This window comes from Leopardus geoffroyi, chromosome C3 (genome assembly GCF_018350155.1).
Source record: "Leopardus geoffroyi isolate Oge1 chromosome C3, O.geoffroyi_Oge1_pat1.0, whole genome shotgun sequence".
Classification (NCBI taxonomy): Eukaryota; Metazoa; Chordata; class Mammalia; order Carnivora; family Felidae; genus Leopardus; species Leopardus geoffroyi.
Genome location: NC_059338.1, coordinates 68,768,208 through 68,781,860, shown reverse-complemented (window position 1 = coordinate 68,781,860; position 13,653 = coordinate 68,768,208). Strand labels below are relative to the sequence as shown.

General features: G+C 50.9%; 1 protein-coding gene and 1 long non-coding RNA gene across 4 annotated transcripts in view; both read right to left on the bottom strand.

The window, feature by feature from the left end:
• TP53BP2 (tumor protein p53 binding protein 2) overlaps positions 1-13,438 on the bottom strand; it is a 54,038-nt gene extending 40,600 nt beyond the window's left edge. Inside the window, exon 1 of one of the 2 annotated variants that reach the window (XM_045453315.1) lies at positions 13,185-13,438. In XM_045453315.1, coding sequence (XP_045309271.1) covers positions 13,185-13,211 — 27 coding nt within the window. In that variant the 5' untranslated portion in view covers positions 13,212-13,438. The remainder of the gene's footprint in view (positions 1-13,184) is intronic. The other variant, XM_045453314.1, reaches the window with a different exon arrangement.
• On the bottom strand, positions 11,022-12,579 carry LOC123585315. 2 transcript variants are annotated; one of them, XR_006706054.1, is made up of 3 exons: positions 12,158-12,571; positions 11,975-12,067; positions 11,022-11,254 (listed from the first exon to the last, which is right to left on the bottom strand). It is a non-coding gene; the product is annotated as an uncharacterized LOC123585315 (long non-coding RNA). The 2 variants fall into 2 exon arrangements; XR_006706053.1 differs by having other exon boundaries at positions 11,022-12,067; positions 12,158-12,579.
• Positions 13,439-13,653: the final 215 nt, after the last annotated feature.

Below are 13,653 nucleotides of genomic sequence, written 5' to 3'. Positions count from 1 at the left end.
AGGTAACACGAATGGCAATCCCTGGGAGAACATAATGGTTTTAAATAAATTACAACAATGAAGTACCACTTACAACTATTAAATTCATAATTTGATTAAAAGATCCAACAGAGATGAGACTGTAGGACAGTGGTTCACCCCTGACATGATGATGGCACTGTACATAAACTGTCAAAACCCTTTTGGAAAGTAAAATGGTCATGTGTCAAAAGCCATAGAATTACGTATACCTCACGGCCTTACATCCGGTAATGCATCCCAAAGAAATAACTGAAACAAAGAAAGGTTCTAAATGCCTGAAGATTTTCCCTACAGTGTTAGATCCATGAACAGTAATTTGGAAAACTAAATATCCAGCGACATAGAAAGTAAGTTTAAATACCTTTGCTGGAAGGATTATGATCCAGCGACCAACTACTATGAATACGGGGTCAGCGGTGAAAATAAAGTTACCAAATAGAATCACGTCAAGTTGTGGATTATAAGCACTTAAATTATACATACATACAAAGTGGCTTGTATGGAATAAACAAAATCACTGATTAGGAGAAAAGGGATAGATGTCACTTTAATATTTTTACAATCTCAACGTTAATATATTTTCACGGTAATTTCCGTTGAAAAGTACCCTTAACATACACTGTGATGAAAGAATGTGAAAACGCTTCATTAAAAATGCAACTGTGATCATTATTTGCATCTACTTCGTCAGGTGCTCCATCTGAAAGGAAAGAAGGTTCCGGAGAAGACACGCACTCCACACACTAAGTGGCGCCCAGCCCTCCACACTCTGCACAGCCATTCGTGTCCAAGTCACGTCTGAAGGAGACTTGCCCTTCCAAAAATCCAAAGTCCCAGACAATTTTCATTTAAAAAGAATGGGTCACAGACTTATTTTTAAGAGCTCCCTTTTTAGAGGACTTGTATTCGCTGTGACTACAATGTTCTGCTATTTACATAAGAATGATTCATCTCCAAGGAGGCATTATCTCCGATTAAAATTTGGAAGACTTTTCCAAGAGGAAATACAAAAAAACTGGCTACGGCATTTACAAGAAATTAACTTTGTGCCAGAGGCTAAACTTTATTCCTGGGATTTAAAGAGCCACGTCAAGTTCCACAGAAAGAAAAAGGAACCAGCAGCCGAAGATGCTCCTGGTCACCGAAAGGCAACAAAGCTTTGCAAAAACACCTTCGAGTTTTGACTTCTCAAAACTGAAATCCCTCAGGTCTACCGAAGAGAAAAAGGAATACGAGCGGAAAAAAAATGTCCTTTCGAGAAAAATGAACGACCTATAAAAGGGGTAATATGAATCCTCCCCAGACCTTACAACGCACAGGAAACTCGCCAGAGGGACAGCCAGCTAAGGACTTCCCGGCTGGAAGATCAGGGAAGGGTCTGCATGGCTTGGGCTTTAATATTCGGCTGTGCAGAAAGAAACGGAAACTGTCACCTCACTTCTACACTGTGCGCTACCCCTTCTGGAGGAGGGCCCCCGAGTACCTTCCAGAAGAGGCTGCCACCAGGCCTCCCGTAACCTGCTCAAGACAAACACCTCCCTCTACATGATCACTTAGAGAGGGGACTCGATTAAGACAAGGAACATCAGCCAAAGCTTCTTCGACCTCTCAAACGCACCCAGACACCGGGCCCAGGCAGAAATGAGACTCAGGGCCTCCCCGGCTCCTGGGGTTTTCCGCCCCGCCCCCTCCCAGGCTGGCCACCCCGGACCGGCATCCATCCTGCGTGTTCAGAGTCAGCACCGCTGCCGTGAAAGCCGCGAGGACTCCCGCCTGCAGTTTACTCTCAAGGCCCTAAAGCTGCTTTTTAAAATCCCCCAGTTTCCAGGAGCTACATGTCCCAGGCTCCACCAAGGGCCAGCGACACTGAGACCTACACTAGGCGCACTGCTTTTTCTTATGGCGTGTTTCAAAATCAGTCCATCAGTTTCTAAGGCCAAATCTGACTTATTTAAAGCAAAATCATAAAATCATCACTGGGTGTCTTTTTTTTACTCTTTTGGTCACTACAGCCAGTGAATAGAATCTAGAAATCAACAACACATGAAGTCTCGATACCAATCACTGAACACCCAGGACCCACTGAGTGTCATCCAGAGCGCCGTCACTGTCTGAGATGATCACCCTGCCAGAAAAAAACGATAAAACAAGTAGAAGTGGCTACTTTATTGTGGAGAAATGTTCTCTACATACAGAAAGAGGGTCTCAGAACGCTGCACGCTGGTCTCGGATGTTAGATCACACCTCCACTTCGTACCCGCAGCGACAGAGCAGTCACCTCCAGGACTTGGTCCTCCTCCCAACGTGAGTCCCTCTGGAGAAGCTCCTGGTTCTGAGCCCTCCCAGTCCCAACTGCTGAATGACCTCTGTCACAGCCAGCAGGGGCGAGGACGCTCCAGGGGAAGACGCCGCACACGAGGGCTGAGTCGGGAACGATCACGGCGCCAGGAGCTAACCTGATAACACTATGGAAACACCACCTCCATGTGCCCTGGCATTTACCTCTGCACAGTCCAAATTTCACGGAACGTAGTTTAAGTGACAGCCTCAAATCACCAAATGAGAAATCTAAACACCCACAATTTTCCTCACTCACCTCCCTAGATTAGCTCAGCTGTTCCCTACACCCTGTTCCCTATCGTCTAAGCCACCCCATCCTTCTAGGATAATTCAGAGACCTTAAAAGTGCCTCCAGCTCCTCCTCCTCCTCCACGAGCACACACACGCACGCACACACACACCCTCCAGCCAGAAGAAAACTTTCTTTGTCCAACATCTACTCACACTGCAGTTGTTTGTATCCTGTCTTTTCTGCCTCACTGGTCTACACATTCCTTTAGGACCGGAGGCTTTGGCCCTAAGGTTTCCTCCACCCCCAAACTACCTTGCTATCTTAGTATCACAAACCGCAAACATGCTAGCTGAGCTGCACGGACACTGTGGGTCAGAGATGCGAAGCTCCACGGCACACGGGAGTCAGCAGGAGAGCAAAACACGACCCAGAGTGAGCTCCGGGGCGCCTGGGGGGGCTCAGCCGGTCAAGTATCCGACTCTCGATTTCAGCTCAGGTCATGATCTCATGGTCATGAGATGCAGACCCGCTTTGGGCTGTGCACTAAGAGCAGAGCCTGCTTGGGGTTCTCTGTCAAAATAAAGAAAGAAACATTTAAAAAAAAAAAAAAAGTGAGCTACTACACGAACACACGGGGCAACTTCTGTGAGCTTTCTCAAAGCCAGACGCCGTCTCTAAAGAAGAAACAGAGCACTCTGCTTATTTGAGGGTAACTTGAGAAATCTGTTCCAGGGGCGCCTAGGTGGCTCAGTCTGTTGAGTGTTGAATTCTTGACTTCGGCTCAGGTCATGATCTCACTGTTCACGAGTTCAAGGCCCGCGTCGGGCTCCACATTGAGCATGGAGCCTGCCTAAGATTCTCTTTCTCTCCCTCCCCCTCTACCTCTCCCCCATTTGTGGTCTCTAAAGTTAAAAACAAAAATGATAAAGAAGGAAAACCTGTTCCCTCCTTTTCAACCGTGCCCGACGCCAGACTTAGACAGACTTCAAACCCCAAGTACACTCGCTCCAGGCCGCTCTGTACTCACCATCCGTCATAAACAACAAATAAAGAGGACTAAAATCTGAACTGCGTCACTCCGCACCTGCAACCCCTCCTTCCCTACCGCTGCCAATGCTCTCCTCTGAACTGGGCACCGCAGCCACTTCACGTAAAGGCACTTCCTCGTCCTGTTCTTTGCTCTTCCTCACCGAGCACACGATCTTCCTGATCCACCAGGACACCGGGAGCACGAGCAACCCACTGCTTCCAGTTCTCCCCCCAGCGCCTCCGACTCCGTCCTCCGAGACGTCAGCTCTGGGAACTCTGAGGAAGCTCAAAGCCAAGCCAACGATGGACATAAACGAAGCGGGCAAGAACTAGCATCCCCAAGGACAATCACCGGAACGATGTGCATCAAGTCCCCACGAGAGTCCAGCACGCTCCAGGTGCCAAAACGCACAGGTGTATGCAGGGCCGACAGGCGGACGCACGGGAGAACCGCCCACGGGGTGCGCACAGCGTCCTGGGACGGAGACGGGCCACCCTGTCACCGTGCCGCTGAACTGGAACCGACAGGAGTGAGCCGAGCAGGAAGAGGAACATCCGGGCAGAGACACAGCACACAAGCACAGCGGCGTGCGGTGACGACTGCACTCCGGGGCTGCTGGGCCTTGCAGGCGGAGTGAGACTGGACGGACAGGAAGGGACGGGTCACCGCTCGGCCTGTGAGGCACAGGCATGCTGCGGACGCCCCGGCGCACGGGCCTCATCTCACACACGCACACAGCTACAGCACGGTCACGGTCACGGGGAGCAGAGCGTCGTGGGCAGAAACGTACGACGGCGTATGCCTGCTGTGACAAGAGGAACGCTGGCCTCAGTCCTGCCCACGGTCCTCACGCAGACCCCCCCAGGGAGCACACCCCAGGTGTGAGCGGATCTTAGGAGGACAACACAATTCCGAAGGCAGGCCAGCGAGTGGCGGCACGACCGACACGGCCTTGTTCAGTGTTCTGACTCTACCACTTCCTCTGCGAGGCCTGACACCCTGGAACGAAGTGTCCGGATAACACCAAAGGGCCGAAACCCACTGGGCTGGATGACGGACACTCCGTCTCTGCGGAGGGAGCTTCTCCCATATGCCATAACAGAAATCGGTCTTGGAGCATGTTGGAGAAGGAAGACCCAGACTTCAGTTCAGGAAATACCACACGGAGGAAGTGCGTGGAACAGACTAAAGGGGCAGAGAGCAGGGCAGGGACGAAGACGGCAAGGAGAGGGCCTAGGCAGCGGAGTGACAGCACAGGAGAGGGCCCATGACACAGGTGGTGCGGGGGGGAGGGGGGGATGGAAAAGCAGAAGGGGCGCCTGGGTGGCTCAGTCAGTTAGGCATCCAACTTCAGCAAGTTGAGGAGTTCGAGCCCCGCATTGCACTCTGTGCTGACAGCTCTGACCCTGGAGCCTGCTTCGGATTCTGTCTCTCCCTCTCTCTGCCCCTCCCCTGCTCACGCTGCCTCTCTCTCTCAAAAATAAACATTAAAAAACAGGAAAAGCAGAAAGAAATGGCCACAACATCCAGGTCTCCAGCTGCTGAGAGCAGCAAGCCACAGGTACCGGGAAAAGACTTTTCTGCTTTTAAAATGAAAGTGACCCAAAATAGTGCCCCTATTCTGGAAATCAGCAAGTTACTAACAATTACCCACGTATCACAAACCCTCCACATCTTGCTGTGGTTCAGAGAAGCAATGGCAGGACACCCTGTAGAACTACGGCAACTCGGACTGTAATCTCCCAGATGTCAGGCTACACGTATCTCTGGCAATAAAACGAAACATCTTGGAATTAAAAACAACTGGTAAAGGAACTTTTAGGTGAAACCATCAGAAGCTGTCCAGGTGGTGTGGTCCCGTGGTCAAACGTTTTCAAGGTTAGGGCTTCCTCAGGAAACCGGATTGGCCCCGCTCGGTTTCACAGAACCACAGAGACGTAGGCTCATCCTGAGCTCTTTAGAACTTTCTTCTTCTACGAAGTCTGGTTTCCCCTCAGTCTCGCAGGGAGGAGCCTGTGGGTTCGGAGAGGTCTCCCCTTACTACATCCGGCCCTGTTCCCAACCCCAGGCAGGCCGTCCTGTCTCCACTCTCACCCTGACACTTCTCCGCATCTGTACCACCCGAGCAAGTTATTCAAGCAGGTGACAAGATGTGTCAATTGAGTGTTGTGAAGATCAATACAGAGAAACATCCCTAAAGCGGATTCTGGATGCAGAAGGGGAGGCTGGAAGGGGGAGCTGTACCGCTCAAGGTCAATCACAGGAAGAACTGTCAATTACAGACCCAACAGGAAAGCATCCTGAATTCCAGGCCCCATGGGGAAGATGTGTGGGCATCTCCTCCGAGAAGAGACACACACCCCCGCCCCCCCCCCCCCCTCCAGCTCAGCCACTGAGAAACCACCATCACCCTCAACCCCACTGCTTCTCCAGTGGACTTTGGTTCAAAACAACCCCTCCCAACTTCCTTTTTGTCCATAAAATAACGTTCCTCTCCTCTTTGTTGGACTTGCCTATGGTTGTCCCAAAGCCAGCCTGTCCCCAACCTGCAATTCTCTGTTGTTATTTCCAAATAAACACATTCCTGCCAGTTTTACCTAAGGTTGACAAGTTCACGCCCAGTTCACACTATGTGCTGGGCCCTTGGGGTGACAAGGTGTGGCTCTTCCCCATTCCAGGTAGCTGTCCATGGACCTTCCACCCCCACTCCTCCCCTTCCCCCCTCTCCACACCTCCACAACCTACTCTCCACACAGCAGCGCTGGGGTCTGTGCTCATCGAGGAGATGCAGGCCCCTCCTTGCTGTCCCCCCTCAGGGGCACTGCATTCCCTGCAGGCCACTCGGCCTATGCACGCGGCCCACAGTTCTGACTAGGTGACAGGCTCCATAGGCCCGCGGTTCTGACTAGGTGACAGGTTCCACTCCGTCTCAGCAGGCCCGGCCCAACCCGCATCCAGTCTAGAGTGACCATCCCGGCCACCTTATCCTGCTGAAATCCCAGCCTCACCTTCTCTTCCGTATTTTCCACCCCGAAACTAGCTCAGGGAAGGGGAGCTCGCAGCAAGTGGGGTACTCTTTCCTGCACCCACCAGTGCCCCCCACACACAGCAGACGGTTACTAAGTATTTTCTCACCAGAAGCTGGCCCAGAGTGGCCATCCAAATACAATCAATAGGTAAATGGGGAAGAATGAGGCACCATGATTTAAGGGGATTCCATCTAAATTCAGTCCCTTGTTTACTTCCGATAAACTCACATCACTGGGCTGAATCGCTCTTCCTTGCTCACTCGGCGCCCATCTTGGCTTCCTGCCGACACCGTGCCGGGCAGGTCACTGCTGTGCCACCCGGGACCCTTCTCTCGCAGGCACTGGGAGGTCCCCGTCCCTCCGCCTGCCGCTCCCGACCCTTCCTTCCTTCCCCGCATCATCGGCATCATCGCCTTGGAGCCCTGTCTACAGAACCCTGAAGAGAAAGTGACCCCCCATGGTCGCACAGAAACCAGACAGGATGGCCAGCCTACACCAGCGGGCGCGGTGCGGTCTCAGGAGAGGCTGCTTCCCGTCCCGGGGGAAAAAGTGGGAGCCCAGGACACACGTCACTCAGGAAGTGTCCTCTCCGCTGCGGGAACGAGCCAGCTGTCCCACCCAGCTCCCACTGGAGAGCACTTTATTTATTTATTTATTTTTAATTTTTTTTTTTTTTCAACGTTTATTTATTTTTGGGACAGAGAGAGACAGAGCATGAACGGGGGAGGGGCAGAGAGAGAGGGAGACACAGAATCGGAAACAGGCTCCAGGCTCTGAGCCATCAGCCCAGAGCCCGACGCGGGGCTCGAACTCACAGACCGCGAGATCGTGACCTGGCTGAAGTCGGACGCTTAACCGACTGCGCCACCCAGGCGCCCCTGGAGAGCACTTTAAACTGGAATCCTGCAACAGTTCATGCATTATGGTTTTCTACTGCTTTTCTCAACTTGCATCTTACACGCTTTTATTTGAAATGTTGGAAACTTAAAGTAGTACTAAGTTAAAAACCTGTTTCTAGAGACACCAGTGAAGTAGGCATTTCAGAAGTAAAAGTTCAGTATTTATTGGCTCAATAAATATTTTCAATGAATGTCTAGTCCTATTAGCATCCCAATAAATCACTTGATTTTGGATATATTTTATGTAGAAAAAAATCAAAATGACCACAAGTTGTGGGAAGCTACTTTTCCTACAGATGATCTATGTTTACGATTTGCGTTTCTCCGCAAAAAATAACTTTCTTTTGCTGAGACCTTACACAGAAAGTTTTTGGAGTTATGCCTCCATGTGGCTCAGTACTTCTGCGGGGATCCCCTCCTGACCACAACCTCTCCTTGGCTCTCCCCAACAGAATGTAAAATTTTAATGTCTCACTCGGCACTCCAAAGTAAGTAAATATTTCAGAGTCTATCACCTGTGTTTTCTTTTCTCAATTACAACTCATTAAAGAAAAATGCTCTCTTCAGTCCATAGCACACCATCAAAAAGCAAGTATTTAAATAATGTTTGACTTGACTAAGTGGCATGAGCTGAAAAGAACACTCTGGATTCCTAAACTCTCTCTCCCACTCTCCTTACCCTTTGATAACGTAGTGGGAGTTGGTGAGAGGTTCACAGCCCAGGATGGCACCCCCCCCACCGGCAGGGCCGAGGATGCGTGAGGTCGGCTTTGGACAGACTCAGGGAATGCCTGCCACACACCCTGACAGGTCACCGGACGATAAAAGTCTCGGCATTCCTTACAGGCTTCAGAAGAGAGAGATCGTGTTTTACTGCTGCTACTTTCTACCTTTGGGGGACGGTGACACAAAGAGGGAGAGAAAACAGCTCTTCCTGGAAGCAGTGCATGACTAAATGACCCTCTGTTTCTGGGTCCTGCAGATAAATGTCCCTTCCAGATAAATAAATTCTCTGCAGCTGTTAAAATACAAGCAGGTGTATGCTTGTGCTCAGTTTCTTTGTAAAGTCTAAATGTTCCCCTGAAACATAAAAATACAAAAAAAAAAAAAATTTAATGCTTTTCAGCTTTTAATTAATACAGCAGAAGTCAGAAGGCAACAAATCTCACTATAGCACATAAAATGTGAGGTTTTTGCCACATTTTTTAAAACAGAGGATGTGTTTAAGAGCCTTTGAGAATTACAATCCTATAAAGACAGAGAACCTAGCTTAAACTTTACTCTGGAATAAAACCTAAGCTTGCTTACTCAACAACAAGAAATTCTTTCGCCACAAGGTATAATCATACAAATACAACGTTCTAAAGCTAGAACTTGAAACCTTTCTAATCTCAACACTTAATTTCAGTTTGGAAATATGTGCAAATAAGACTTTTTTTACATGAAAATAATACAAGCATTTGAGCAGAAGTCATGCCTTTGGTCTGTGAGGTGCCCCAGGTGCAGTCTCCTATAGAAATACAGAAATCCTACTGAGTGGGTGTCAGACTCCTAAAGGAGATACTGTAAGAACCCATTTTTATTTTAACTCTGAAGTTGGCTCACTTTTTTTTTTTTTAATTTATCTTGAGAGAGAGAAAGAGAAAATCCCAATCAGGTTCCACAATGTCAGCATAGAGCCCCATGCAGAGCTGGATCCCACGAACCGCGTGTGATCATGACCTTAACTGAAATCATGAGTTGGACGCTTAACCGACTGAGCCGCCCAGGTGCCCCATGCCCATTTTTTTTTTTTTTTTGCTAGACTCCCCAAACTAGAAGCTCAGACCATCAGATATTATCTTACAGCAGCATCATGGAATAACTAGAAATAATTAGGACACCTCTGCAGCACTGGAAGGTAAAATGTCACAAATTTAAAACTTAAATCATGATCAGGGCGCCTGGGTAGCTTTCAGTGAAGCCTCCGACTCTTGATGTCCGCTCAAGTCACGATCTCGGTTCGGGAGTTTGAGTCCCGCATAGGGCTCTGTGCTGACAGCGTGGAGCCTACTAGGGATTTTCACTCCCCGACTCACACCCGTACACCTGTGTGCGCTCTCTCTCTCTCAAAATAAATAAACTTAAAAAAAAAAAAAAAAGACTTAAACCATGATCAGGTCAATTGAGCTTTTTAAAATAAGCAATCATTTTCTTGAAAACATTATCTGCAGCAGGGCTGTATGATAAGATTTGTTCAAAGAGAACACCAAATAGTTGGAAAACACATTTTCCAAGTCATTAGGGGTAAACAGGCCATCACTATTTGGTTTTAAAGCATTAACGGGAACGTGAAGCTGCAAATACATCACTCAAGGGTGAAGTTCTTCTCTGTGCTACCTTGTCAGACTGCCCTGCCCACACATTGGCCACCAGGCACACCAGCTATCTAGCTATATTTAAACTAAATAATCTTTTTAAAATTTCAGTCCCATTAGTCACATGCCAAGTGCTGAAGCTGCAGGTGGCTGGTGGCCCCCATGCTGGCCACAGGGACACGGGACATCCATTCCCGAGAGAGGATATCTACCAGAGACAAATTCGAGTCCTCTGGCCCTCCATGTGGTTCTGCAGAATACTGTGTGCGGTTCTGTGTGTAGTTTTGGTTTTTGCTCTTTTTTTTTTTTTTAATTTTTAAAAAATATTTATTTATTTTTCAGACAGAGAGAGACAGAGCATGAATGGGGGAGGGTCGGAGAGAGGGAGACACAGAATCTGAAACAGGCTCCAGGCTCTGAGCTGTCAGCACAGAGCCCGACGCGGGGCTCGAACTCACGGCCCACGAGATCATGACCTGAGCAGAAGTCGGCCCCTTAACCGACTGAGCCACCCAGGCGCCCTGGTTTTTGCTCTTTTTAATCTACCATTTTGGTAGCAGGTACAAATGTTTATCAAGTCATATCTGAATGCTTTCAGTTAGCTAACCTCTCTCATAGAAATATTTCTGAATATATGCTTTCTTTGAATGTAGTGCTTTCCAAAATGAAAGTATGAAAAAAGATATCCAATATAATTTTAAATAGCTGAGAAATTTTGCTTTTAATCAAATTATCTTTATCTGATAACCAAATACAACGAGGATGGCTCACTTAAAAAAAGTGACACTCAACCTGCAAACAATTCGTTCTTCAATGAGGGAAAATAAAGTGTCAAGGATGAAACATTAATCCGTTTCTTCTTACCAAGTTGTAGAAATTATCAGAGAATCAGAGACACTGTGGTGGGTATCTGGAAACGAGTGTTAATGATCTCGCCTGCTCTGCTGTACCCTATCATTACCTCTACCCTGACTCTCAGCGTTTGCCTACTTATTTTTAGTTAGCCTACTAAAATGCACCGTCCCCTTCTGGTTTTGGGTCCAATTATCACTTCATGTCCCACATGAAAGTCACTTGACTCTCTACCATTTGGTGAGAAAATACACAAACACATTTATCTGTACACTTTTAATATAACACTGTCTAAGTAGCCAGCTGTTATCTTCAGAATGTCTTTAAGGGCAATGCATGGAATGTGTTCTTAATGCCACAGAGCTACACACTTAAAAATGGTTAAAAGGGCAATTTTTGTTATGTACATTTAACCACAACAAAAAAAAGCACATCAAGACAACGGTCTACATCCTGCGTCGATCCATCTGTTCATATTAATCACAATGCTTTTCCTAATAAATTGGGTTAAGATTTTTAATAACTGGTTAAGTAATAAAATGCAAAACTTCGCTCAATGCTAAAATTAAAATCCAAGTGCTGTATATTAAAAGCCAGAGAGGAGAAATATATTTAAGAAAATAGGCTCATTTTCAGGCACCCCAACTATTACAGGATAAAGACACAGAGAGAGTGGTGTTACTGAACGAACACCTGCTTCATGTGGTTACGTGACACACAGGCTACAAATGTCTGAGGTGGCCAGTCCTGCAAATCCTGCACGAGCTCTTATCTAGCACCTACCCCAAGCTGGGGCTTCAGAAACAGGGACCCCGCTCCTCACAACCACCCTGAGAGCTGGTGTTACCATCGTCCCCATTTTACAGATGGTGAGACCGGGAGACGCAGCACTTTTCAAAACAAGAAGGTAGTTCTGGTCACAAAGGGGGCTGAGCAAACACCGAGGCTCTGGCTCCAGGCTGGTGTGCGTGGATGGGAAGAACCGTACCAGCCTCCAGGGCCAGCAGCTCTTTACAAACTGGTCAGCCGGTGTCCGGCTGCGACAAGGAAAAGTCTCCTGTTTTGTTTTTAAGCAGGCTTCATGCCCAGCACGGGGCTCGAACTCACCACCCTAGATCAAGACCTGAGCTGAGATCAAGAGTCGGAGGCGTACCCCACTGGGCCCCCCAGACGCCCCAAAACTCTCCCCAGTTTTAAGAAAGCCCAAAGGATACCGTGAAACCATTCTTAAGAAATCACCTTGCAACAACCAGTACTGGTCTTGCTCCTTAATTTGTAGGAAAATTCGGAGACAACTGCAGAAGTCACTTCCAAAGAAAGAAAAACGTAAATCCCAGGATACAAATTTTAATTGCAAATTCCTTCACCCTCCCCCATGGTCCATTCACATCACAAACCTGACTTCGTAAGCAGGTACTAAACTAAAATAGGGTGCAGGACACCGCGCACACTCTAATTCCTTGAACCCTCGCGGGCCAAAACAGCATCCCAAAGCCGTCGAAAGTCAATTACCAAGCGCAATGAACTAAGTCGGCCGAGGCAGTGAAAGTGAGCGCCCAGGTGGGCAGTCGGGGCACAGAATTTTCTGCTCTGCACCCGTAACTGCGAACGACCGAAACGCGCCGTCGCTCCGTTCCGCAGACGGTGGAAAGTTGCCCGCTCCTTTGTCTGAACACGGGAAGCCCTAGGAAAACACCGCGAGCCGCAAAAAGACCCCTGGACCCGGGGAGAGGCGCGAGCACAACCTCCTGGGGGTGGGGATGGGGGTGGGGGTGGGGGCGAGGGCGGGGGGCGGGGGGCGCGTGCACGAGCCCGCAGCCCAGCCCCCCCACCCAACCCGCGGGTGCCGAAGGGAAGCGCCTCGGCGCTCCTGCGTCAGCCCTGCGGCCGCCGGGGGCCTCCAGAGTCTGGGGGAGGGGGAGGGTCGGGATCAGGGAACCCGCCGGTTCGAGGCTCAGAGGAGGGGGAGCAAGGGGCTGGGGGCGGGGGGCCTGGGGCTCGGGGGGTTCAGATGCTCGAGGAGCCGGGGATTGGGGGGGGGGGATTGGGGGCCTCGGGGGGGGGGGGCCGAGGGCCGAACGCGCCGCGGGCACTCGGGTCTCCAGCGACCTGACGACCCCCCCAACCCCGCGCGGGCGCCCTCGCACACCAGGAGCGACAGGCAATCGGACCTCAACAGGCTCCGCTTCACTCCCAACAAAAAGTTTTTAAAAAGACAAAGCACCCGACAGCCCGGGGCCCCAAGTCTCGACGCGCGAGACCCGCACGGAGTGAGGACGCAGGCGGACGCGCCAGGAAAGTTTGGGCGTCTGCGCGTCGGCGGCTCCCCGCCCGCAGGGGTCGGGGGACTGGGGGGGAGGGGGCGGGTGGGGGATGGGAGAGGGGGCCGCGGCCTGGGGACTAGCCGCCGGCCCGCGCGCTTACCGGCATCATGTTGGACCCGAACCGCATGGGAGCCGCGGCCCGAGCCGAGCGGGGCGCCCGGGTCTCGGGAGCGGGGGGCGGCGGCGCAGGGCGAGGCTCCCGGAAGGCGGCCGACCTGTTGCGAGGCGAGGCGGCCGCGGCGTCGGCGGTCGGCGCAGCCCTCCCCGCGGGCGGGGGCGCCACCGAGCCCAGGACCCACCCCCCGCGGCCCCGACGCGGCTTTGTCTCCTCAGAGCCCACGACGGCCCGCGCTCCGCCCCCCGCGCCCAGCGCGCGCTCCCCCCACCCCGCGCGCCATCCGCCCCGCCCCCCGCGCGCCCTCCACGCTCCGCCCCCCGCGCTCCCCCGCCCCACCCACCTCCGCACGTCGTGCGAGGGCGGGGCGGGACCGGGCGCGGAGGACGCGCCTGCGCAAGAGCGGCGGGGTTCCGCGTCCCACCGCGGCGGCGCGCGGCTGCCCGCCTTCATC